General features: G+C 41.4%; 2 protein-coding genes across 3 annotated transcripts in view; one reads left to right on the top strand and one right to left on the bottom strand.

The window, feature by feature from the left end:
- Positions 1 to 3,267: 3,267 nt before the first annotated feature.
- On the bottom strand, positions 3,268 to 23,478 carry MFSD9 (major facilitator superfamily domain containing 9). 2 transcript variants are annotated; one of them, XM_003922789.4, is made up of 6 exons: positions 23,268 to 23,478; positions 18,372 to 18,459; positions 17,120 to 17,163; positions 13,332 to 13,461; positions 10,344 to 10,553; positions 3,268 to 6,327 (listed from the first exon to the last, which is right to left on the bottom strand). In XM_003922789.4, exons 1-6 carry the CDS (start codon positions 23,430 to 23,432, stop codon positions 5,540 to 5,542), a joined length of 1,425 nt encoding a protein of 474 aa, XP_003922838.2. In that variant the 5' UTR covers positions 23,433 to 23,478; the 3' UTR covers positions 3,268 to 5,539. The 2 variants fall into 2 exon arrangements, with proteins under 2 accessions (XP_003922838.2, XP_074256667.1); XM_074400566.1 differs by having other exon boundaries at positions 18,372 to 18,476; positions 23,268 to 23,473.
- Positions 23,479 to 23,534: 56 nt separating this feature from the next.
- TMEM182 (transmembrane protein 182) overlaps positions 23,535 to 25,636 on the top strand; it is a 79,802-nt gene continuing 77,700 nt past the window's right edge. Inside the window, exon 1 of the mRNA XM_074400524.1 lies at positions 23,535 to 23,622. Within this exon, the coding sequence (XP_074256625.1) occupies positions 23,620 to 23,622 (3 nt within the window). The 5' untranslated portion in view covers positions 23,535 to 23,619. The remainder of the gene's footprint in view (positions 23,623 to 25,636) is intronic.

Raw genomic sequence — 25,636 nt, 5'->3', positions numbered from 1 at the left:
CTTTCAGTGTTATTCATGCCAAAGAGATGCACAGTGAAGGTACTTTGAAGGTGACCCAAGGAAAATGCTCATCCTTGTCAGTGATGTCACAGACGTGGTCAAACAGATGTTGGGCTTTGTGATGGCCAGGCCTGTGCTTTGACCCCACAGATTAGACTACTTAAGGCAGACACCTGCCTCGTCATGTACATACAGACCCACAAGGGTCCAGCCTGAGTCAGCAGCAGAACACCTTTATTATGTTCGCCTTGGATATTTCATGCGGTTTCGATTTCATTAAGCAAACTTGGGTTAGGTTTAGGTAGGTCAGCTATCACACCAAAAACTAGTTCTCATTCCGGATAAGAGGCTGAGTCTCAACTATTCAAAATGGCATGGAGATTCTTTGGTAAGCCCGAAGGCTGTCTCCCATCGATGCTGTAATTTGTGATCACTAATAGATATTTTAACCACTTTCTTCCTCTACAGTGGAGGCTTCGAGAAAAGAACTGTATTTATCAAGATGTAGTATAGTTTAAACAAAGACTGATCAAAATACAATTCTTTGTTCAAACAAGATCCTTACCTTTTATTATTATGCTGTATACGTTACTAGCCATAATTAACACTCCTTCCTTAATGTTTATAATTATCTTCTCCCTGGAAGGAATGATACACATGGTGTTCAAGTCACTTTTAAAGATAAGAATCAGTGGCCAGGCACCATGGCTCATGCCTGTAATCCTAGCACTCTGGGAGGCCGAGGTGGGTGGATCACCTGAGGTCAGGCATTTGAGACTAGCCTGACCAACACAGTGAAACCCTGTCTCTACTAAAAATACAAAAATTGGCCAGGTGCCTGTAGTCCCAGCTACTCGGAAGGCTGAGGCAGGAGAATTTCTTGAACCTGGAAGCGGACGTTGCAGTGGGCCAAGATTGCACCATTTCACTTCAGCCTGAGCGATGGAGTGAGACTCCATCTCATAAATAAATAGAAGAATCAGCAATGTTTCTTATATTGAGTCAGGAAAACAGAAGATTTGCTCTTATTGTTTTAATAGACAGCTATCTATAAAATGGTGTTTAGATAGATACCTGTTTGGGAAAAATGAAGGATCTAAATATTTGTGCATCTGCTTAACTAGAAATAAATCCTACTGTGAGATGTTACCTTAAAACTACAGTTGATCCTTCGCTAACAGATTTGAACTATACAGGTCCACTTACATGGGGATTTTCTTCCACTTTTGCCACTCCTGAGACAGCAAGATCAATCCCTCCCCTCCTCCCCTTCAGCCTATCCAAAGTGAAGACAAGGATGAAGACCCTTATGATGATCCCATTTCCACTTAATTTTTTTTTCTTAACATTTTTTTCTCTAGCTTACTTTATTGTAAAAATACAGTATATAATTAATGTTGGTAGGGCTTGTCAACAGTAAGCTATTAGTAGTACATTTTTAGAGAGTCAAACATTAAAATCAAATTTTCTACTGTTTTGGGGACTTGGCAATCCTAACCCCTGCATTGTTCATCAACTGTCCTCCATTTACTGGCCATCAGTATGTCAGATTATGTATGTATTTGGTAACAGCATAATGATTTTAAAAGCTGAAGCCTTGTTTATACTATTAAGACGTGTTCTAGCATACTGGAGATTACATTTTACAAAGCACTTCTGGATCCTGAATTGAAATATGTGGCAAGAGACACCAATAACTTTTTTTAATTGTACTTTAAGCTCTGGGGTACATGTTCTCATCCTGCAGGATTGTTGCACAGGTACACATATGCCATGGTGGTTTGCTGTCTCCATCCCCGTGTTGCCTACATTGGGCATTTCTCCCGGTGTTATCCCTCCCCAACCCCCCTGCCCCCCACTGTCCCTCTCCTCCCCTGGGCTCCCCACCTCCTAATTTACCCCAGTGTAAGATGTTCCTCTCCCTGTGCCCATGTGTTCTCATTGTTCATTACCCGCCTACGAGTGAAAACATGTGGAAGATATACTAATAACTTCTAAAAATATACCTTATTAGAATATATGATAGTACTTCATTACAATTACAAAGGTGTTTTATTATTGAAGAAAATTATCATGTGTCTGGCAAGTTCAAGAAAAAAAAAATTAGGGCCGAAAACAAGTTATTCGAAACCATCAACCTGTTCCAAGAGAAGCTGTGTTACACACCATCCTGGCTAAATCTGTGGTGACCTTGTTTTAGAGGCTTCATAAAGGCTATTGTTAAGGCTTTTGGGGGTAAAGAGGTACGGAGATTCACTCTCATGGCTATCATGCATTCCAAATAAACAGCTGTTTTCTGAATGCAGTTGCCCAAATGCCTAAATTTTCTCAGACTGGACTGATTCTCACTCCTGACAGATTTCTAAATCTCTTATAGAAGTGTCTTCAGGAAGATGTCAAGCAACTCTTTGAAATTCCTCAAAGCTGCACACTCATCACTTGGGAATCACTCATAGCCTCTCTTGCAATCGTCCTGAGGGCCACCACTTCTGCCTGCTGTCCCTGTCCTTGCAACCAGCTCTCTCCCAGGACCACCCTTAAGTTACTGCTCCAAAGTCCAGACTGCTCCTTGGGCCTCCAGTTAATCCTCCTCACTGCAGCTGGAGAGCTCTTTCTAAACAGGATGGTCCTTGGAGCACTCTACCGCAGGAATTCTTCCATTGTTCCCCTTTATCAGTCAATAAAACTCAACCCCTGAGCGCGGTGGACGAATCCATTCTTGATCTAACTCAGTGATTCCCCAACTCCAGATGTGCACAGAAACACACAGGGTGCTTCAAGAGTCGGGTTCCCATGGTCTAAGGCAAGCAGGCAAGATACAAAACAGCTCCTTCTGTTGGCCCCAGGCGCAACTCTTGCAGAATTCACTCCCCAAGGGGCCACCCAGCCTGAGTTTGGAGACTTGCAGGTGATTCTTGTGGCCAGACACACCCTGTGCCTTCTCAGAATTTTATTCATCCCTCTAGACATGAGAGCATAATTGTATCTTCCACTCTATGGAACCCGAAGCCTAGAGACCTGGAGGGCATAATCGTATCTTCCACTCTATGGAACCCGAAGCCTAGAGACCTGCTCCCCAGCAGTCATAGCTGGCAGAGGGTTGAAGGGTGCCATTTCCTTCACAAATATTTTAGAATAAGATTCCATAGAATATTGAATCCTATGAAGATATTTTTGACTCACAAAATAGCAACTTCTTGTGGCTCAACCTGACACTTCAGAAAACAAGGTACTCAAGAGAATTTAAAAAATGAAACACCACAAATGTTAATTGAGCAGATTTAATTTCCCTGAGGTTATACTCCATAAATGATACAAATACTACCCATTAAACCAGGGGTTTTCAAACTTTACTGTGCAAAAAATCAGTTAGGTATCTTATTAAACTGGTCCCCAACACATCTCAGCTAGGGCTTGAGTGTCTGCAGGCCTCACAAGCTCCCAGGTGGTGCTGATGCTTCTGGTCTCTGGGTCACACTTTGAAGAGCAAGACAATAAATAATGTAAAAGGGGTCATGAGAAAAGGTGTACCTACAAAATATCACATAACAAAATACTGAAGTCACTAGTGGAGAGTAACAAACATGTTTCTCTGTAAGATCAGTCTTTCGTTTTTAATATTTTCATGTCTGATTATAAAGACTCATTAAGTTTATGGGTTTTTTAAACTTCAAAAAGAAAGTGCTACAATTAAAAAAAAAAAACATGACTATAAGAGCTTTTAAGAAACTTGCCTATTTCTGAGAGTGAAGAAAGCTTTGAGATCCAAACTCTTCTAAAATTCTGCTTCACTGCATAAACCCTTGATTATTTATTGCCTTTTGAGTCTAATCTCCATGACATTTAGTTTGCTCCTTAAGGGCAAGGTCATTTTATATATTAATATATTGGTCTCCTCAAAAGCATTTAACACTTACATAAAAGTTCACAATTGTAAAACCTAGTCACAAGTCCATTTTTTTCTTGTAGCAAGACAGAAAAAAGGACCATCTTTAAACTAAAACATACTTCCAATTATTTACCGTATTTGATTTTACTCCATGACTTCTAAAATACAGAAATGTTTCCTGCTTTGCAAACAATAATTAAAGATATGACAAATTACTGCACTGTACTAAATATTTACAATTATGCATGTGTTAAGCTGAAAACAGGCATAACATCCTGGTGGACTAATTAAGAAAAGTAAAAGGAATGTGAACTTCAACTGCCTGCTGGGCGGGAGGTGGCAGTGGGTGGGAGGTGCTTAAGTAACTTTAATTAATACTTGATGTAATCCCAAAGGCCAGCCTGCCTGGTGCATGTTTCCCTGCAAGGCTACGTTCACCTTCTGTCTGGGCTTCTTCCTCTTGTGAGCTCCTGGGCACTGTACATGGAACTCCAGTTTAGATGAGAAATGGCATACCAAAATATTTCCCTATTGATCAACAGAATGCTTGTTTTTGCAGGCATGAAATTAAAAATAAATGACATGATTCTTAAGACACAGTAGCATCAAGTTCTTCTGTTCTGACATGCCACCTGACCCTTATTCTGCATAAACAGTTCATTTTAAAAGCATTCCTATGCTTTGGCTTCACCACTGGGTTCTGTCAGCACCAGGAGGCAACCCGACTTTCCAGGCTTCCAGGAGCAGACTGGCATGCCCAGCATCTAGGTGGTTTAGTCCAACTTCAGAGCAAGTTGGGATCTCAGAGGCAGAAAGCACGGGCAACAGGCCGCAAGGACCCGTTGCTCCATCATGTAGTACAACTGCTGGGAGCTGGGACGGGTGTAACATGTTGTGATTACAAACACAGTTTTAAGAGTCCAAATTTAGTCAGCTGTGTAAAAACAGCCAAGCCTATGTATGGTCTTTTCCACTACCATGAGAAATTGCCAGTGGTGCTTACAGAACACCATGGATTTCTTGGCCCCACCCAGGCCCACTGAATCATCTCTGGGGGTGAGGTCAGTATCTGATTTTTAAGCAGGTTTGAGAAGCCACAGGCTCCTTCTAATAAAACAGCTTCTTCGATTTGCAGGATTTTGATAGAAAACTCCCTCCCAGTGTATAGAATTTAACTGGAAACTCAAGTTCCAGCCGATCAGAATTTGACTGACATGTCACCCTATTTTTTAGTAGAAAAATGCTTATGGTTTCTTCCCTTCCTCCATGTATCATGTTCTTTTACTCCACCACCACTTCCCTACCCTGTAGCTGGTAGTTTTTTCACTCTTGAAAATTGTAACCTCATTAGCCCACTCAGGAAGAAGAGACTCAGATGGGAAGAAGAGACTTCCAGGTAAATGCTGAATATGCTCCCCTTGGAAAAGCTTCACTCCAGTCTTAACCTTCCCATGAGCTTCCGTGACTTCTGATCTTCCTGCTGGCGTAGCTGTATGGCCAAGGGCTGACTTGGACTTCCAACAGTGCACACCTACCTGGAAATGTCTCCCTTCTACCCCAACCCTTTCCAAAGTGCTCTTCTCATTATGGTCTCTGGCCCTGATTCAACTGCCTCAAATTTTGTTTCTAATTTGTTTTGTCCAAATCCATCTATTCACTTTTTAATTTACCATTCCCACCACCACTGGAGTGTGGTTTGCTTAGAGACATTACGAAAATGGCCACTAAGGCTAATGCAGCGCCTAGACTGGGGGGACCACAAGGGCTGACCTCCTGGGCAATCCCCGAGAGGAGAGGGGCGATGATGCGGCCCACCGCAGTCACAGACTGCCCCATGCCGATGATTGTGCCGCTGGCCTGGGCCCCGCCCACAGTCAGCTGGAGATCCGTGATGCACGTCCTTCCAATGGCAGTGGAGAAGGACAGGAGAGTGGAGGAGATGACAACTACACCTATGGTGGGGGCCAAGGAGTAGAGCAGCAGCAGTGTGCAGGTGAGCACACTGGAGTGTAGCAGCAGGGCCTGCGAGTTGTGCTTGTACAGCCGTAGGATCGGCCCCAGGGCAAGGCCAGCCATGGCCCCCAGCATGCTGGTGTAACTGATGAGGTAGCCTGTCACCTTGGGCCGTAACCCAAAGCGCTCCTCCAGGGCCAGGACAAAGTTACTGTAGTACAGCATGACTGCCATGGCCATCAGCAGGCGCACCAGAAATATGTCCCACATTTCAGAAAACAGCAGGTTCTTCATGTCCTGCAAGGCCAACACCACTTTGACCCAGGGCCAGGTAGCCTTCTCGCTGGCCCTGGCTCTGTGGCTGGTGGCTGCCTCCTGCACTGTGTCATGGCTCCTTCCCAAGAGCACGTGGGTCTTTCGCCATACCAGGCCCTTCTCTGTACTGCCTGGTTTTGCTTCCCTCCATGGAAAGAGCCAAACGAGACCTGTTAAAATGGCATGAGACCCATTAAAGTAACTGAATGCACTGAATCCATATGCTACCTCGCTGGGGAAGGGACAAGTATTTGTGTTAGATTACTAATCTACATTTTTGTACTACACTTACCAGTCTGTATTTTTGTATCTAGTTTTTCACCATTCCTATAGCTTTATTCTGACATCAGGACTCTGGCAAAAGACTCTTCGCCTTTTAAAAAGAATACCACAATACTTACAAAATACTGCTTTCTCCCATCTCAGAAGCTTATGATGGTTTTCTACATCGCATCATTTCATATCTAAATTGTTACAAATTTAAATTCTTCCTTTATTAACTTTGTAATTCTCTGCCTAGTTATCTGTCCATCCATCCATCTATCCAACCATCTAGACATCCAATATTCATGAAGTGCTTAAGTGCTTAATATAGAAATATATTACCACAGATGAGGCCTCTGAAAACACTGTACTCAAGACACTAACACCTAACAAGGGGTTCAGATAAGAAAAGATGCAACCAGATTGCGATATAAGAGCCATGCTGGGGCAAGCACAGGCTGCTACATATGCAACAGCCTGTCTTGGCTTGAAGGGTGAGCAGGTACAGCTTGGCCAACTCTCCCTGGGAAGCACCTGCTTGGATCTGTCCCAAGTTATGGTCATTTACCGCTTGTCCAGGTCACATCTGCAAACTTCAGGGGGTACCACTCTCACAGACCATGACATATACAACCTTACACAGCGGCTCTGACTGACACTCAGATGATCCCACCTCTGTCCTCATAGGACTAGCACATTCTTGCCTGTTATCTCTTGCAAATTCATGTCCAAAAGTCTTCTTAAGACTAAATTCAAACTAGCCATTCTGGGACATCTTTCAAAACTCCACTCTACTATTTTTTCAGTTCTTCAGGACTTAAAAGTTTAACTCAGACCAGTGGCTGTTCACTCCTGCTTTATGTTGTTTTCAGCAACTTCTTTTGTGTGTCGTTTTTCCAAATACTGTCTAAGTGCTTCAGCCATAGACAAATTTATGACAGAAAACCAAACACAAGAGAACATGGATCTGGACTTTTAATAATTCAATATTAAAGGGCCCTTGAACATTATACAGAACATTGATAAAAATGTAACAGAATTATTGCTGATAGACTTAAAAAATTAAAAAAAAAATGATGATGGCAACTAACATCTGTTGAGTGCTTACTATAAGCAATCTACCCACCTATCCATCCATCTGTCCAATCATCAATATTCACGGAGTATTTATGTGTGAAAAGCTAGGAGAATATTAACAAACAAGACAAGGTCTATGAAATCCTACCTCTGGCAATGGGGTAAGCTGCTTGTAAGCAGAACCTCTTACGGTTCTCACAACAAGGCTATGTGTTCTGTTACCCCATTTTATAGATGAAAAAATGGGAGACAACTTGCCCCAGGGTTACACTAAAAACTGGCAAAACAGGGATTTGAACCCACGTCTGTCAGACTCCAGAGTTTAGAGTTCGTAACCGTAAGAACAGAAATCACAATGAAAAGGCTTTCTCATGCAAAGTGGTGGATCAGAGGAGGATATAAGAAGCTAACAGAGTAAAAGCCTTGAGGAAAACAGCTATAGTCATTGCGGGGCGGGGAAAGCATGGCAAGACTGGGACAAAAAAAGCAGCACAATATTATGTTCACTGGACTGAATGGCCAAAGCCCTCGGTGGGACACTGTGCCGTCTGGCCGGGTCATCTTCCCACTCGTCCTCTGCTAGTCTATCAGCCCCAGCTTGCCTATCCCCAGATTTCTCACGTGATAAAAACAAGTCTCTCTTTCTTTAAGCCGTTGTAGTTGGGAACACTTGCAGTGAAAATGTTTTCCTAACTGCTTCAACCCATTTACAGGCTTAAGATAGGACAACATATTACATGGCACTATGTTGAAGGATGCAAACTAGAACTCCATAACCAATTTCTTTGTTATGTGCTGACTTTCAATTTTGAGTGAATCCATATTCATGTACCTTCCTTTATATGTGAAGATAACCTGGCCACATCAACGGGGCATGTATTTGAGACTATTCTATCTAGGTTTATGTGAATCCATCAGGCCATCCCTCCTGGTTTAAGTTACAGGTTAAGTAAATTCCTGGCAAAAAATCATAATGCATTTCTGTGAGGATTGAGAATAAGCTCATTAACTTTGTTTGTTTCCTGAGTCTGACATCCTAACCCAAAATGGAAGTCATCATGCAAAACAGAACCCTGAATAGGAAGATTCAAAAAGCTGCAGTAAAGTACGATATCAATAACTGTAAGGAAAACTGCCTAGCATGAATTCTTTTGTTTATGAAGTCATTTATCCAAGGGCCAGCCATGCATCACTCTCTAAGCAAAGAAGATGAAAGACATTTTAAGCAATTAGCCATGCATCCAAGGAGCTCATAGTCGTGTGTGTGTGTGTGTGTGTGTGTGTGTGTGTGTGTATGTATGTATGTGAGACAGGGTCTCACTCTGTCACCCAGGCTGGAATGTGGTGGCATGATCACAGTCCTCCTGCCTATGCCACTCGAGGATCTGGGACTGGGACTACAGTTATGTGCCACCGTGTCTAGCTAATTTTTAAAAAAGTTTTGTAGACAAGGTTTCGCTATCTTTTCTAGGTTGGTCTCAAATTCCTGGGCTCAAGCAATCCTCCAGCTTCAGCCTCCCAGAGTGCTGGGATAACAGGCAGGAGCTACTGTGCCCAGCCCAGTGTGTACTCTGCACAGGGATTATAGCAGTGAGTAAAGTTGACAAAATCTCTTCCCTCATGGCGTCTGCCTCCTGATTTAGGGGGACAAACAGAAGGTAAGCAGTAAAATAATAACATAATTTCAGGAATGCTATGAAGAAAATTAAGCTATTTTAGGCAGAATGGTCAGAGATAAAGCAGATATTTCAGTCTTCAGTGATAAGAAGAGAGAGCCAATAAAAGATGTGGGATAAATGTGGCAGGTAGAGGACTGGCCTGGTACGGTGCCCTCTGATGGGAATGACCCTGGCAGGGTCTGTCTATCACCAACCGCCACGCCAGCTGTGAGGCATGTGTATTATCATGATGGAAGCCACCGGAAGTCTATAGCAGGAAATGGCATAGTCTTTCTTTTTTACTTTCATAACTGTATTTAAATTTATATTAAATACATTAAAAATAAAAGATTTTCCTTTTAAATTGCGACTAAAATATTTATCATGCAGAAGAATAACATTAACCACTTCCTCATACCACATACAAAAATCAACTCAAATGGATTAAAGATATAAATCAACTTGAAATGGATTAAAGACAAACATAAGACCTGATACTGTAAAAGAGAAGGTAGAAGCTTCTTAAAATTGGCCTTGGCAATAATTTCTTAGATATAACAACAAAAGCACAGGCAAACAGACAAAAAATAGACAAACGGGACTAACTAAAACTAAAAAGCTTCTGCACAGCAATGGAAACAAATCAGTAAAGTGAAACAGCAACCTGGAAACAATCTGTAAAGCAAAAAGTAATCTGCACAGTGGATATGATTTGTAAATCACACATGTGATTAAGGGTTAATATCCACACTATACAAGGTACCCCTTCAACTCAATAGCAAAACAAAACAAACAAACAAAAAAAAACAAAGCCCTATTTAAAAATGGGCACAAAATCTAAATACACATTTCTCCAAGAAGGTGCTCGATATGACAAATCATCGGGAAAATTCCAATCTAAATCACAGTGAAAAATCGCCTCACACATGTTAGGAGGGCCAATATGGACACATTTTTAAAAGGTTAAGTGTTAATGAGGATGTGAAGAACAGAGAACTCTTGCACACTGTAGGTGTGAATGTACACTGTTACCGGCTACTGTGGAAAACACTAGGGAGGTTTCTCAAAATGACTTCAATTTTTGGATGGGTCTATCCATTCTGATAAAAACAAATTGAAAGAAATAAAAGTGGGTAGATCGGTCAGTATGAATACACAAAACGGTCTTCTCATTACTGTCAACTTACCAGCATTGAGAATGAAGACCAAAAAGCAGATGAAGGCTGTGAGATAAAACCCATCCTCTAATTCAGTGAGATAGCCACCGATCACGGGGCCCAAAATGAAGCCCACACCGGAGGCTGTGTTGAAGTGTCCGATTACAAGTGGTCGTTCCTTCTCTGGAACCAGATCAGAAAGTAGAGCCCTTGAGATGGAGAGAGTGTGTTTAAAAATACCTGCAAGGGGATGAGAAACATGCTCTGTAACTTTTTCTAGACCATAAGCATCTCACTCATGATCCTGTGTTTACCCTCTATCCCTGACAGAGTTCTGATCTCCATCTTCTTTGAAAGGCAGCTACGCTCACTACCATGCCACCAGCGCATATGATCTTCATTTTCTTTGAACCTCTGGGGTCTGCCCATTCCATCGTAATTTTACTCCTTGCCTAGCACCCTGATCCTAGTCGATCACCTTATCTCTGGCCACCCAAGTCCCTTAGCCCTCAGCTTGCCCACCACCTGTCATGACCTCCCAAGTGTCTCCCAGTTACCCAACTGCATTTCACGGTGGCTTCCATGTAGCAAGTTATCATTCTTTACACATTTACTCATTGAGCCAATATTGACTGCCTGCCTACTCTATGGTGAGCCCTAATCTTGACAATGAGGATAAACCAAGGAACAGAGAAATGGAGCTGGGGAGAGGACAAGGAGTGAGTAGAAATCTGAGAGCACCATCACTGAACCAATATCAAGACCAATACCAGTATGAGGCCAGTGAATTTGCTGAACAAATTGAATGCTGTCATATAACTTTTAATAAGTAATTAAAGTGCCTGACCACTATACTCCTCCTATCTCTGCAGATGGATTTGATTCTTATGTCCCCAGAAACCCATGTGCAGAACAACCATACTTGCAAACATGCTGACAGATTCTGGTAACCAGCAGCCCATTATGTTGATCAACACATAGTAGGAATTCCATAAATGCCACTGGCGGATCTGCGTGAATCACGTGAGTGTGATGCGACACAGCGTTTTTCCGTGATCTCCCACAGGCACTCTCACTCTGCACATCACTGTGCCGCTGCGGAGTGCTTCAACACATTCATCCTACTAACCTATCCCAGCTCTGCCTCCAAATTAGCGTGGCTGGGTGCCTGATAGATAGCCAGCCTCTCTGGGAAGCAAATGTATAAAGCCTTTTGGAATTAGGTAGACAGACTCTCTCTAGACCTGTTTCCTTAAACATGAGAGAGGACTGGGCCAGAATGTGATTCCCATAGGTCTTGTGGGAATTCTGTAATTGTTTCTGAAACTATATTGATGTCAGATTCACTTTATAAACATGAGGGAAGAGGATTGTGGTAAGAGTATCCCATGAACAACCCAGCCTCAACTTCTCTAGATTTTTAGAGTTTGGGGTGGTGGTCAGAGTAGAAACAAAAATGAGGCATCCAACTAAGGCACTTCAACCTCAGGCACTGACTCGAAGTCAGCTGCTCATTTTCAGGACACAAAGGTCTGAATCCACAACTGACTCTGTGAAGCAGAACCCTGTGAAGCCCCCGAAGGCTCGCTCCTGTTCACGGACCAATAAACACTGTGGAGGTTACGTAGGCAAGGAGGAGTTTTTATGTATAGTTCTCATTTGTGAAGATTATAGTGACTGTTCACATAAGAGAACTCTCACTACTTAAGCCAGGCCCATTTCCTATTAAGTAAAACATTTTAATCATCCCCATGAATCTCTATGCATTTTGTAACAACTCTAGGTTCTTATTCATCTTCCCCATCGCCGCCTTTAGATTTATGAACATCACATAGCACTGAATGGTGGAGGGTGTTATACTGTAGAAAGACACACTGCCCACCAAGAACAACAAATTCAACATCAGATGCACATGCAACAGCTATCGATTGAATTTTGTGTGTGGTACTGGGTTTCGTAAAGACAGCTGAACTACATTTAAGCAAAGCCCTTCATAAAGCATTTTCCACTCAACAAAAAGCATGGTAAGAATTTTGGGGCTGAACTCTGCAGACTTTCAGAGTAAATGAAAAAAGTATATATTGCACAGAAATGAGTGTAGAAATCCCAGGTGAGCCAGCTGAACACCACTTCTATGTTAAAATGAGGTATTTGACGCTCTATTATTTGGGAAGTCAGTTAAAAGCAAGCAGTTTAATTAAACACAGGATGGTACCCAGTGCCTCAGATGTGTCGACCAGGGTAGCAAAGCCTGCCAGTGCTCTGACAGGTAGAGTAAGAGAGAGACACTGAAACTCCTCTAATCGCTAAGAATGGCAAAGAGAACAACACTTCTACAGGAATAATCCACCCACCAAGCACTACCTGGCATTCACAGGTGGTGCTTCAAAAAATGGACAAAATCAAAAGCTAGTTCAAAATGTTAAAAAAATAGTCCAGACCAGTCTGGAAACAGCAAACTAGCTCATGAGCTACTATATCATAATCTCAGTGTCCCCCCAATTGACAGACGGAAGGAGGCCACAGAAAAGCAAAAGAGGTGAATCTCGATTTGATGTCAGGAAGTCCAGTTACAAAACTACAGGCTCACCAAGGGAGAGAACAGGAACCTCGGTGCTGTCAAAGACACCTAACAAATCCTTACTGAGTGAAGGTAGGGCAAGATCAACAGGAAGGAGCCAAGTCCCAATACAGTAGTGTGATCATTCACACTGACAGGCTCTGAGCGGCAAGAGGCTCCGTCAAGTACAACTCCAGCTTTGTCAAGATAGCAGAGCGCCTGGCCCGTGTCAAATATTCAATGGTCAGCAGCCGCTGGTGTCAGTTATAGTCACAATTGCCATTGTAATTAGCACTTTATGTAAGTGCTTATCAAAGAGGCAATGTCCAGCAGAGACAGGCTTTACATAGAAAGACAGAGCAGAGACAGGGAATTTTTTTAATAAAAAGACAAAGACACACACACACACACACACACAGAGAGAGAGAGAGAGAGAGAGAGAGAGAGAGAGAACTCACCTGCTGGGATTCTAGCCAGGACAAACAGGAACACATTGGTGGCTGCTCCCAGAAGGAGATAGCCCAGGGCACTGAGTAGAATACAGGCCAGCAAGGAAGACCGTCTTCCCACCACATCGCTCCAGCAGCCCTGAGGAAAGCAAGCAAGAAAAAGCCCTTGGACTCCACGCAGTAACAACCATTACCATGCAAATGACCAAAACAAAGTAACCATAGGAAAACATCAAGAAGATTCAGTGTCGGATTCTCAGATGCTCAATTCCATGATGCCATTGGTCAGAGTCGGTTATTTTCTCTAATCTTCACACACAGTGAATGGAAAACCACAATATATTTTTCTTTATCCAAAAACAAACAAACAAAGTCTGATGGTCTGGTAGCTTAGAAAGCCTGGAGAGATGATAAAGTATAAATTATAAAGCCTCATTATTGTCTTTATTCTCATGACTTTATACAATTATACTCTTCAGATACACGCACAATTTTTGGAAATTTGGAAACTACTGAAAAACAAAATGAAGAATATAAAAATACCTCATCATCCCAAATGTACCTATATTTTAACAAAATGGTCATATAGTACACTCTATTTTGTAACTTGCTTTTTTACTTAGTATGACTTAAACATCATTCCATATTATAAAAGTTTGCCTTTGTTACCATTTAATCGTATTTCTTATTCCACTATGTACGAATGTTTATTTAACAAATCATTTTGTTAGATTTTTACTCTTTAAAAATTTGTCAAAAATATAAATAATGCTACAATAAGTATCTTCACAGCAAACTCTCCACAAATATCCTTAAAATTTCCTTAGAAATAATTTCTACAATTGGAGTTGTTCCAATTCTATGCAGCCATTTTTTTTTTTTTTTTTAGGCGTTTGCCACATACTGACCAATTACTCTCCGGAAAGATTTGTCATCCCATATACACTGTAATTAGAACAGTAACAATCTCCATTTCCCCATATTTCAACAAGCATGGTTACTATCAATGTTTAAAATCTACAGATTTGTTAAGCAGCATCTTTTAAAATTATGTTTGCCTTTTTTCCTGATAATTGGCTAAAAAAAAAATTGTGTACTATTTGTATTTCCTCGAGAGAAGCAAATAAAGCTGCGTTTCTGCCCGTTAGAATTCCCACATTTGGGAAGCCTCAGAGACTTGCCAGGCACACCTCTCTCCTCAACATTCTTTATGCAAGTAAGGATGTTGAACAAGACCACAGAAGTGGCCCCGGAGGAAGCCTAGCATTTCACATACTGAGGTTCTGAAAAAAGTCACTGCCTTAAACTAACAATTACTAAACACTATACTATCAATGGAGCACTGTGTAAAAGGGTCAAGAACAGGGTCTCCCATGCTGTGTGAAATCCTGGATGACCCCCAGTTCCAGTACAATGGGCTGGTCTCCATGGGTCCTGGCTGGGAGGTGACTGAGGCTGGTTCCTGCGTCGCTCCTTCCTCAGTGATGTTCCACAACCATTTCTTACCATCTCCACTAACCATAGAAGGAATCTCAGCAGGCAACTCCTCCTTGCCAATTGCCAGGGTACCTGTTCATACCCTTTCTCCAATTTTATTGATATGTTTATCTTTTTTGTAAGGACCCCAAAGATCCCTTAACATAAGGGTGTAAACTTCCTCTATAAAATATTTTGAAGGTAAATTTTCCAAAATACTGTCATCCTCCTACAGATGTCTTCAATCCTACTCTCCAATTTTCACTTCAATGAATTTTAGAAATTCCCCACACTCTTCATCTGGGGAAAGGATCACCAGCCTCCTTGTATTCACAGGGCAGTGGTATAATCTGGGAATTATACCCTGGGCTCTCAGCCTGGCTGCCTGGTCTTAACACTGAACTCATGATTCCTTCCACCATGACCTCGGACATATGAGTTAACCTCTCTATGCCTCAGGCTCTCTACATATTGAGAGACTGTAAAACAGAAATAAAGATAATATCTGCCTCAGACATTAGTTTCCCCACTCAACACTTTCTATGTGCTTAATATAAAATGAGTCATTAAAGACCCACAACCACCCTTTGAGGTTGGTTATTGTAAGGATTAGAGAAAATAAAGTTCTTGAAACAGGGACTGACACATAGGTGCTTAATAAATACATCATTTTTATTAAAATACATTTATTTAAAAACATTAGCGAAATCTGACAGAATACACGTTTTCTTTATAAAGAATTGTTCTCAAAATTAAAAACTGTTTGGTAAAATTTATAATTAAAATACATATTTACAAGAGTATGGGTTAAAAAGAAAATTTTAACTGGACACTTCTGTATCTTAAGCCTTTCTAAGAACAGTTTTTATTAAATTTCAGCTAAAGGACACATGAAATGTTCCACATAAGTACAAACATAAAACAACAAAGAAGAATTTGAAAAAAAGGGTAGAGTCACAGTTAGCAATAAAAACATCACATTCATAAAGTGCTAACTATTGCCAGGTGCTCTGATAAGTAAGAATATAAAAGTAAATTAAGCAAGTAAGCCTGGTCTATATCTCAGGAAGGCCAGAGTCCAGGAGGAGAAAAGCATTTAAAGAATTAACATACACTGTGGCCTAAGAGTGCTACCAGATACACACATCAGGTATTTTGGGAGTGAGTTTACAAATAAAGCAAAAAAGGTGTTTACTAAGATGTAACCCAAACTTTTCTCTCACAAGAAAGAACATACAGTAGGACATTCTGCCTGACAAGCGAGTGGATTGCTCTCCTGTACAATCTGATAACTCTAGTTACCTATTTACCTTTTTATATCATTAAGGCAATGACAGATGGCTCTTAGAAAAAAAATAATATGGGCCTAGAGTCTGAACACTGAGATTAGGTGGCTTAGTCAAATTAAACTACATGGTTCTTAATTGGTCTTAATTTCCTTCTATATAAAAGGAAGAAACCAAACTAGTTTGTTGGGTTACTATGAAGTTTAAATGAAGCTAAAACTGTTATCATTATGAAAAATCTAATATATGAAAGACTTCAATAACAGATAAATCAGGAAGTAGCCGTTTACTTAAGAATTTATTATGAAACCTGACTGAATTTCTTTTAAAAATATATTTTACAAGGAAGCAACTCTTGGGAAATATAAGTACAATTTGTGTTCATTAACTGTGAGACCCCCCACACCCAGGCCAGCTATTGAGATCAAAGTCACTAATATCAATCGTGAGATTAAACTGACTACTCTACTGAATTGCCTGAACCACTGGACACTGAGGTCTCCAGACCATAGTGTCTTTTTTTTGTTTCTTTTTTTTCTTTTATTTCTTATAAACAGGGTCTTGCTATGTTGTTCAGGCTAGATTTGAACTCCTGGGCTCCTGACCTTAGCCTCCCAAGTAGCTGGGACTGCAAGTGTAGACCATTATGCCTAAGCCCCTCCGGATCTTTCTACTCCATGCTGCAGATATATATACGATCAGCCAGTCCAAATGTCCCCTTCTGTCTATACACTTAGGTCTTATAAAAAAGGTTTTATTTAGTACAAAATACACAACAACTATAAACAGAATAGCAGAAATATAAAGGGCTTTGATTGCTATCAATGAAGTGAAACAAATAATAAAATTGGTAATAACTTTTGTTTACATTGTCTGTAAAATGTTAGCAGGGAATTATAGGAAGAACATATTATAATTTAAAGGCCTTTTCATACCAAATCTATCACTTTTTGGTAAACTTCACGCCCCCAATTTTACTACATCTGTGATGGATGAGACATGTGATTATGTTTTACCAAATGGAAGATAACTTACCACCAACGTGCTAGAAAAGAGTTGCAAAATGCCATAGGAGGAGCCTGTAAATAACAAATCAATAAAATCAGCTAAACCTATCACAGAAATGGATTCATGAAATAACAATTACACAGAAACCAACAGAAAAACATCAGGAAAGAGGGGCCTTTTTTTTTTTTTTTTTTTAATCTCACATCATTTTTTTTCTACTCGGAAAAATGGAAGTAATACAGTTTTTAATAAAAGGTTTTCAAAAAATAGAGGATAAATGGAAGAGAGAATAAAGGCAAAAGGTGACCTTATGGATGCTGTATGATTGTCCTTCCATCATGAGAACTGTGTAGCTTCAACTTATGAAACAGCATGGAGAGTACTCAGGGGAGCAGAAATTTAAATTCTGAAAAAATCCTAAGCCTTAAGGTTTTAACATTGTCTCTAACATTGCATGGTTTTATAAAATCATTTAAGTTTATCAAGAACTTATAAGGTTTTACAGAGTTGTTTATCTCCATTATCATGCAGCATGCCCCATTTGCTTTTACCAAAAACCTGAGGCTGCTGCATGGTCCAGTTTAATTCCAAGTATATTTGTCAAGGGAAATACAAATCATGGCATGGAACATGATTTAACAAATATGTACAAAACTGTCTGCAAACACCTGCTTATTCTTGATCTTGTGAATGATCCAGAGCTGTTAGTCTCAACAATTTCTCACTGGTTAGCGTAGTCCTAAGCCCTATTTCTTGGCTCTTTGGTAAATCAATGACTTCTGGATGGAATTTTTATGCTGCACAGGCAGAGAAACCCTACAGTCCCCATGTTGTGTTGGTCATAGTGTGGGAAGCTTGCAACTAATTGACTAATGTTCACCCAAACCCTTTTCCATAAGGTGTAATTTACGTAGATTATGTTTCCCTGGTCTCTCACCTTAGGTTAAGGGTTCCTGTAGGCAGGAGTCCACATATACCTACCCTTTTACACACATAGCCAGTTCCTTACAGAGGCTCCATAAGTACCTATTGCCACTAGTGGCATGAGACCTGGGTATAACACTCAAACCTCAAAATCTCTCTGAACATAGGCTGTCTAGAAAAAAAGGAATTACATTTGCTGTAGGCTAATATTTTAAAATACTCTGGAAATTTGTTTTACTTCATTTCCCATTTACCTTTGGATAATATTTGGCTACAAGATTGAATTGTTTTCAGGTACTTGGTTCAGAGAATTTAAAATTCAGTGCTCTAAAAATGAGCAGTATTGACCACTCACCTACTATTCCAGCAACTGTTGGACTTGCTCCAAGGGACTTGATGTGAAGGCTCAGTAAAGGCACAACCATGCTGACACCAAACAAATCCTGAAACAAAATAAATGCTGATGGACTCAAATTAGATTTTTTCAAACTAGTAAACCTAAAATTTTAAACTAATTTAAAAGTAAAACCAATATCTAAAATTTTAAATACATAAGAAATCATATTTTGATTCCATAGCATGCCATACAATTCTGCAGCCACTTGCAAATGCCTGGATTACAAATGACCTGGGACACATTTTAACTTTACACTCAAGGAGGATATGCTACAGAAATTCCTCAAACAAAACAGAAACCCCCACATTTTCTGTGAATGAATCATAGGAAAAAAAATGCAGTCATAACTTTTATTTATTGGTGAACCAGCACTTGTTTAAAAATATACGTTTCCTTCTGGAGTTAGTGAAAGTGGCTAATATCTTAGGACCTGTGGTTTATAAAGGCTCAGTAAAGTAGGAAGGAAAGAGAAAGCTGGGGCACTGGAGAAAGGCCAGTTTTTTGCAGCTATGTCACAGAAAGTGAATGGGGTCAGGTTGACAGTTCTCAATTCCAGCTCCATTACTTACTAAACATGTATTTTTGGAAAGTTATTTAAAGTCACCAAACTTCAGTGCTGGGAGAAGAGTAATACCTGCCTGGTGGAAATATGATGAGCATTAAGTGGCACAATGCTTCAGAAAGGCCTGAAAAAACCATATAAGCTCAAACATATCTTCTCCCTTCTTCAGTTCTGGTGATAAGTACAAACTCTTTTTGCTAGGTGTTCTGAGTTAATAGACAGACTGCTAATTTTTCCTTTAATTTTGTTCTTATTCTCACTTCACTAAGTTACCCACTACAGTTGGTTTAGGGGGAGAAAAAACATTGCACACACAGAGTTTTCATTATACCCAACCTGAATTCCTTCTCTCATAAACCTGGTTAGTTGGAAAGAACAAACTCCCATGAAATAGATATTTTCCTTGAGCTCAGAGTTAATCTTTTTTCCCCTTTCCCTGTCCTGGTAGGTGTGTTTTTATATAACTATAGATACATACATTTCCACATACTTTTTCAGTGGGCTTTTCCATGGTTACATCTTTAGACGGCCCTGTTATCTAATATCAAGTGACTATAATTAACTATTAAAATTATATTGCCAGAGTGATGATTTATTATTTCAATACTGCGATTACTTAAAATGTCCTTTGGGTAGGAGCCAATTTCTTTTGGGTTTTGCATCTCATCAGCCCACTGAGGTTTACATTTAAAAGACTTGTAATGCACCAGCCACCTATTGAATCTTCTGGATCTTTTGAAAAAGGAAACTTGATTGACCAATAACAATTTTTTTTCAAAAAAAATTTTTTTCAGTACAACATACCATTCATAAAATGGTTATCCTGAATAAGAGATGGAGAGAAATATTCAGGTCAAGAGGCTGAGATCTGTAATAACCTAACTTGTATTAACCTAACTGACCCCATCTTAGTTGCCCTCTCTAGCCTCTCCCTCCCTGCCTCGACCCCTTCAGGTGCATTACTAGGTCATGCTGCATGTGGTGGCTCATGCCTGTAATCCAAGCACTTTGGAGGCCAAGGTGGGCAGATCATCTGAGGTCGGGAGTTCAAGACCAGCCTGACCAACACGGTGAAACCTCATCTTAAAAAAAAAAAAAAAAAAAAAAAAGAGTGGTTCATACTGTTCACAGTACCTGTAACCATCGTAACTGCATCCTGCTTGGCAAGTCTACCTGCTATTGTGAATACCTTCCCTGGTGATTGATTGTATGGAAAGTTCCCCCTGCCATCCCTCTTGATGACTGTATGGAAATACCCTCAGCAACCAAAAATCCTGGGAACCTCCTGCCCCCTGGTTACCAGCTTCCTTATCTAATTTGCTTGTTCTGCTTCTGTAAAATTCCGCTTCAGCTAGGCTCCCCCTCCCCTGCCTAAATCAAGGTATAAAGCGAAATCAAGTCTCTTCCTCGGAGTGAGAGAATTTTGAGCATTAGCCATCTCTCGGTGGCCAGCTAATGAAGGACTCTTAATTTGGAACTCAGAGCATGGCGTGTTCCTTCTGACTCGTTCGTTTACAACCGAGCTATCGAAGGCAAATATGAAAATACAGACTCAAAAGTAATAATTGATGATTGGTATTACTTTAGCACTTGCTGAGTACGAAAAAGACTATATTCTTCAAAGGAGACTGGCCACTGAATCGTTCCTCTTGGGAAGTTCTGTTCTAAAATGGTCTTCTCCTTTCCTATAAAAGGCAACTCCTTTCTGATTCTGAATTCATAGCTTCCTTAAAATCACTGCATTTGTCAATTGGGCATGTGCATATAACCACACATAAAAAGGTGTCAGAAGGGGCCATTTAAAAAGCTTTTTACTGAACATCAACATTTCTCAATAAAAATTGATGAATATATACACTTAAAAGTTTCAGAACTCTTTTCAGGGCAGGAACCCCAGTAAGTATTGATTATTGGACTATCTCAAGAAAAATGAATAAAGCTGAATAAAGCTGATGGGATGGAAAACAAATGTCATCAAATATCTGGAGGAAAAAAGTGGTTGAAATAATAGATCTCATCACCATCTAAGCATCCTAAACAAAATGGGCCTCAAGGGTCATCTTGGTCTTCCCTCCTAAATCAATCAAAACCTGGAAGTACAGATAACTGCTAAAGCAGAACAATTTGGCAAATGACTTCTCCAATCTTGTTCCCTACTCTATCAATCAGAAACCATTTGTCCAAAAATCTTAGCGTTCTCTACATCCCTAAATATGTCAAAAATAATAACTAAATTATACATAATCATCCTTAGATGTTACCTAACAATCATCTGTCAGGTAGCTTTATATGACTTTCATAGAAAGCTTCATGTATTTTAATTGTTTATAATATTTTCTATTATAAAAAAATCCCTAGTCTCAAATTTTGGGAAACTATACATTTTTCTCTTAAGATATGAGACACCGAATGCTTCTCTTGAATACATTATTAAAGTTATTGAAATTCTGTGTCAGGCTTGCTAGATTAGACTTGTCTAGTGCACAGCATAAAGCAAACATATGAGAAGCTGTGAATATTCAAATCTGTACTGGAAGGCGGACTTTAACAAATGATCTGCAGTTTTCCTTGTTTTATTGTAATACCCAAACTATTTTGAATTCTAGGTCATGTTAGTTTCCACATTCTCTGAGTCCTAGTCTGGACTCTCCAAATATGGGCTCAAATGTTGTCATCTGGGGAACCAATTCAAGTTCCTTCTGAGATAGGACAACAGTAGCTTGGGACCCACATCTAACAAGGGTGGATGGCAGCCAACTCCTCTCCAAAAACCACCATACTCACTGGTTGTGAATTCTAGGTGACTACACTGAAAAGTAGAAGAAGCATCTCCACACTGAGAATGAACTAATAAAGAGATGAATAGTAGTCAGAAGGAGTGTCAGGCTCTGAAGTTAAAGGCATAGAGCTGGAGGGTGGGCCCTGCGATGGCCCTAGAGGCAGAGAGATCCTCTCTAAAATGCCACCCTCCATGAGGGCCTTGTGCTTCTGCAATTGCCACAATTTGGTGAACATGCTTTCATGGTGGTCTTAACTATTAACTCAACAGAGTAGCTGTCAACTGTTAACACCTTGCATGGAGGTGGGGTCATGGAGAGTGCATGAGACTGGGAAAAGTGGTGGTCTTGACCTGCATCTGGGCAGAAAATGGTGATTCCTCCTTGCCAGGGCAGAGTGCCATAAGGTACCATCTTCAAGGTCTCAGAAGGCAGCCTTTTCCCATTGACACTTACTTCAGCTCCCTTTGCCCTCAAGATACTGGATTAGCTCACACCCAGGGCTACTGTACTAGGCCTAGCCTTGGAAAGGGAGGACTGCGAGGTGGATCTAGGGTTCATGCATATAATGGCCCAGAAACTACCAACATCAGCTTACTTGTAAGGCTAAATTCTTCGGTGGCAGAACTGTGGATTACAATAGTGGAGCTCCACAGCAACTACCACATGGCAGGTGTTCAGAAATGCCATGAATCAGTTTACTAAACTTTCCATTCTACATGGGAAATTAGCACTCAGGGAGCAAACCAGGACACGCACACACACCATGATGAAACCAAACCTATGTTGTGCAATGCACACCGTTTGTCCAAAGGTAGATGGGTACAATTCACTCCGATCTGGATTTTTAAACATTCAAGTCAACCAAGAGCCCTAGAGAAAATGCACCCAATTCCGTACAAGTGGGAGAGCGGCTTCCCCTGTCTGTTCTGGCAAAAGGCAAACTAGGCACACGCACACACGTCATGATGAAACCAGATCTATACTGTGTGAGGCACACAGTTTGTGGAAAGGCAGATGGGTACAATTCACTCTGATCTACATTTTTAAATATTCTAGTCAACCAAGAACCCTAGTGAAAATGTGCCTAATTCTGTCCCAGGGGGGTCATCCACAGCGGCCTCCCCTGCCTGTTCTGGTAAAAAAAGCCAGCATGTCCCTACCGCACCAGCAGCGGCTAAGCAGCTGGGCTTTTCCAAGCTTGCCCAAGCCCCTGTTCCTCGCCCTACAAAAGCTGCACCTGCCACAGCATTTAACACCTGGCCACATCGGAAGCTGGTACCAGGGCTTCTTAAAAGGCAGGGAAGGGCACAGGCTCCCGAACCGGGGTGCAAGCGAAAGCGCGAGGGTCAGTAAAGCCGTGTGAAGCAGATGACGGGGCAAGAGGAGAGCTTGACAGGTAGCGAGGCACCCACCCAGCGGACTGCGGGTTCCCTCCCCCCGGAGCTCCGAGAACCGCCCGCGTCCCAAGGCCCGAGCAGTCAGCCCTTGCCCCAGCCCCACGCTCGCACTCACCAAGAAGCCCACCAAGTAGAGACAGAGCAGGAAGCGGCGGGCTCGGACGGCTCCCGCGTCGGCAGCCTCCGCCTGGGTTCCTGTCCTCTGCTCCTGTCGCAGCTCTGCGGTCTCCGAGGCCAGCCTCGGGGTCGAGCTCCCGCCCCATCGACCCCCGAGCTCCATACCCGCGCCGGGTCTGGGGCGGACGCCGCAGCAGCCGGGAGCCCGGCCCCGCCCTGAGCGGAAGCAGCCGGCGCGCGCCTGCGCAGAGAGGGGGCGGCTGCTACCTGGCGGTTCCGCGAGGGCTTGGCCGCGCCTGTGGCGGTCAGTTCTGTTCCCAGGCAAGGAGGAGAGCGGGCACGTCGCCGGCATGGTAAGCGCGCACCAGTTTTGTGATGATAGTGATGATGCTCGTCGTTTCTTCTCGGTACAGACCCTGCTGCCCCTATCGTTGGAGGACAGGAGGGAATTGCAGTGAGCTTCACTTACTTGTGTGGGGTTATCCTAGGAGGTGACCAAATCCAGCTTGAAGATCCACAGACCGTGGCCGCCAGTTGGTTGTGACGGACCTGAAATACGTTAACATGGCTCTCCAAGCTTCCATTTGCCCATTTAAAAAGCAGTAGGAAATAATGTATGCCAACTACATATGCCTATTAACCTCCTTATCTGGTGCGGTGCAATGTGAACAAACCGTAGATGGTCCATGCCTGAGTTCAAGTTACAGTCTCATGGAGTAAACATAATAAGCACACAGCAAATAAACATGAATAAAAATACTAAGCATGCAATAAGAAAAGCATGCAATAAGTAAAATACTACGGTGATAATAAAGAAGCGTGGTCTTGTTGTGGGTACTGATGAAGTGGGGAGTGAGCTACTTTTGAAAAGCAGTTTGGAAAAGGTGACAGGTAAGCTGAGAAAAGTGGAAAGAAGATATGTGCGTGAAACTTTCTCATCAAACTGAGAGGTCAGTAGGGGTGCAGACCATTTAGGACCCAGAAGGCCGTGACACAGATTTGGGGTTTATTCTGAGTGCAATGAAAGGAATGAAGTGAGTGCATGACACCAAATAATGTATTTAAATTACTTAGCAAAGTCCATGACACATGGTAAGTAATACACAATTAACAATAGTGACTAGCCACTCTTTTTTTTTTAGAATGCATTATTTATTCCTCTTTCACTATGGTTTCAAGAAGAGTCTGACATTTTACTGAGATTTTGCTCAAAATCTCAATTTAATTGTGTAGGTGGCTACATTCTGGGATCTGTTAAATTCAACGTTGCAAAGTTTATCATGGGAGAAGGCACTGAATAGGGAGGAATGGAATACTCATACTTAGAATTAAGACGTGTTTGAATCCAGGTGGAACTGGCAATCTTGAACCACCAAGTTATTCTGAGACTCCTTTGCAGGAGAACTGGTTTGCTCTCCTATAGCTGAGGAAACTAATCTTCTTGTACTTGAAATTTTGTGATTAACTCATCTGGGAAAAGTGCCTCGAAGGGAGATGCTCATGTTAACCCATTAAAACCACTCACTGTGGCTACTAAATACACAGCTTGGGTGAAATTTTAGCATGCTCTGGTGACAGGTACACATTATAACCTAGGAGGAAATTGCATCACTGAGAGAATTGTAAGTCTCTGCTAATACAGAATCAATGTAAACTTTAGAAACGTGGGGAAGAGGCTTCCAAGGGTGTTAGACAAAAGAAGGAAAAATATAATACTAAATTAGGCAGAACCGCTAATACAGGTGCATTTGCTACAGATACCAGCTGTAATATGTTAGCTTGTGCAGCTGGGGGCAGCTCTGATATTTTACTCAGTTGGTTGAAATTTAGACTCAAAGATGCCTACATTTAATGATGATCAGATGCCAGAGTTTTCCTGGCAAAATGTGGATAAAGGACCCCAAAAGTTTTGGGAAAATGAGAATGTCAGAGTGGATTTATTATGTATGACCTGCAAGCCTAACACTCAAATATATTCCGTGAAAAGGCCCAGAAGACACTACGTGCACTAAGGCATTAAAGAATGTATTCGTGAGAGATGTACTTGCATTTTTGAAAAGATTTGCAATTGCTCTCTTTTGTAGGCCAGGTATAGCCATGGAGGATACTGCCATTAAAATAAGCTCTCTGATTTAAATGAAGATAAGATTTCCAGACTATCAGAGGCCAGGTGATAGCACTTAAACTCCAAAGACAATGTGGACACATTTACTTTTTTTTTTTTTTTTTTTTTGCGACAGAGTCTCATTCTGTCACTAGGTGCCAGGCTGGAGTGCAGTGACGCAATTCCAGCTCACTACAACCTCCGCCTCCCAGGTTCAAGCAATTCTCCTGCCTCAGCCTCCCGAGATTGGGACTATAGGCATG

The sequence above is a fragment of the Saimiri boliviensis genome, chromosome 1, assembly GCF_048565385.1.
Source record: "Saimiri boliviensis isolate mSaiBol1 chromosome 1, mSaiBol1.pri, whole genome shotgun sequence".
NCBI classification, from domain to species: Eukaryota; Metazoa; Chordata; class Mammalia; order Primates; family Cebidae; genus Saimiri; species Saimiri boliviensis.
This window is presented reverse-complemented; position numbering and strand designations above follow the sequence as displayed.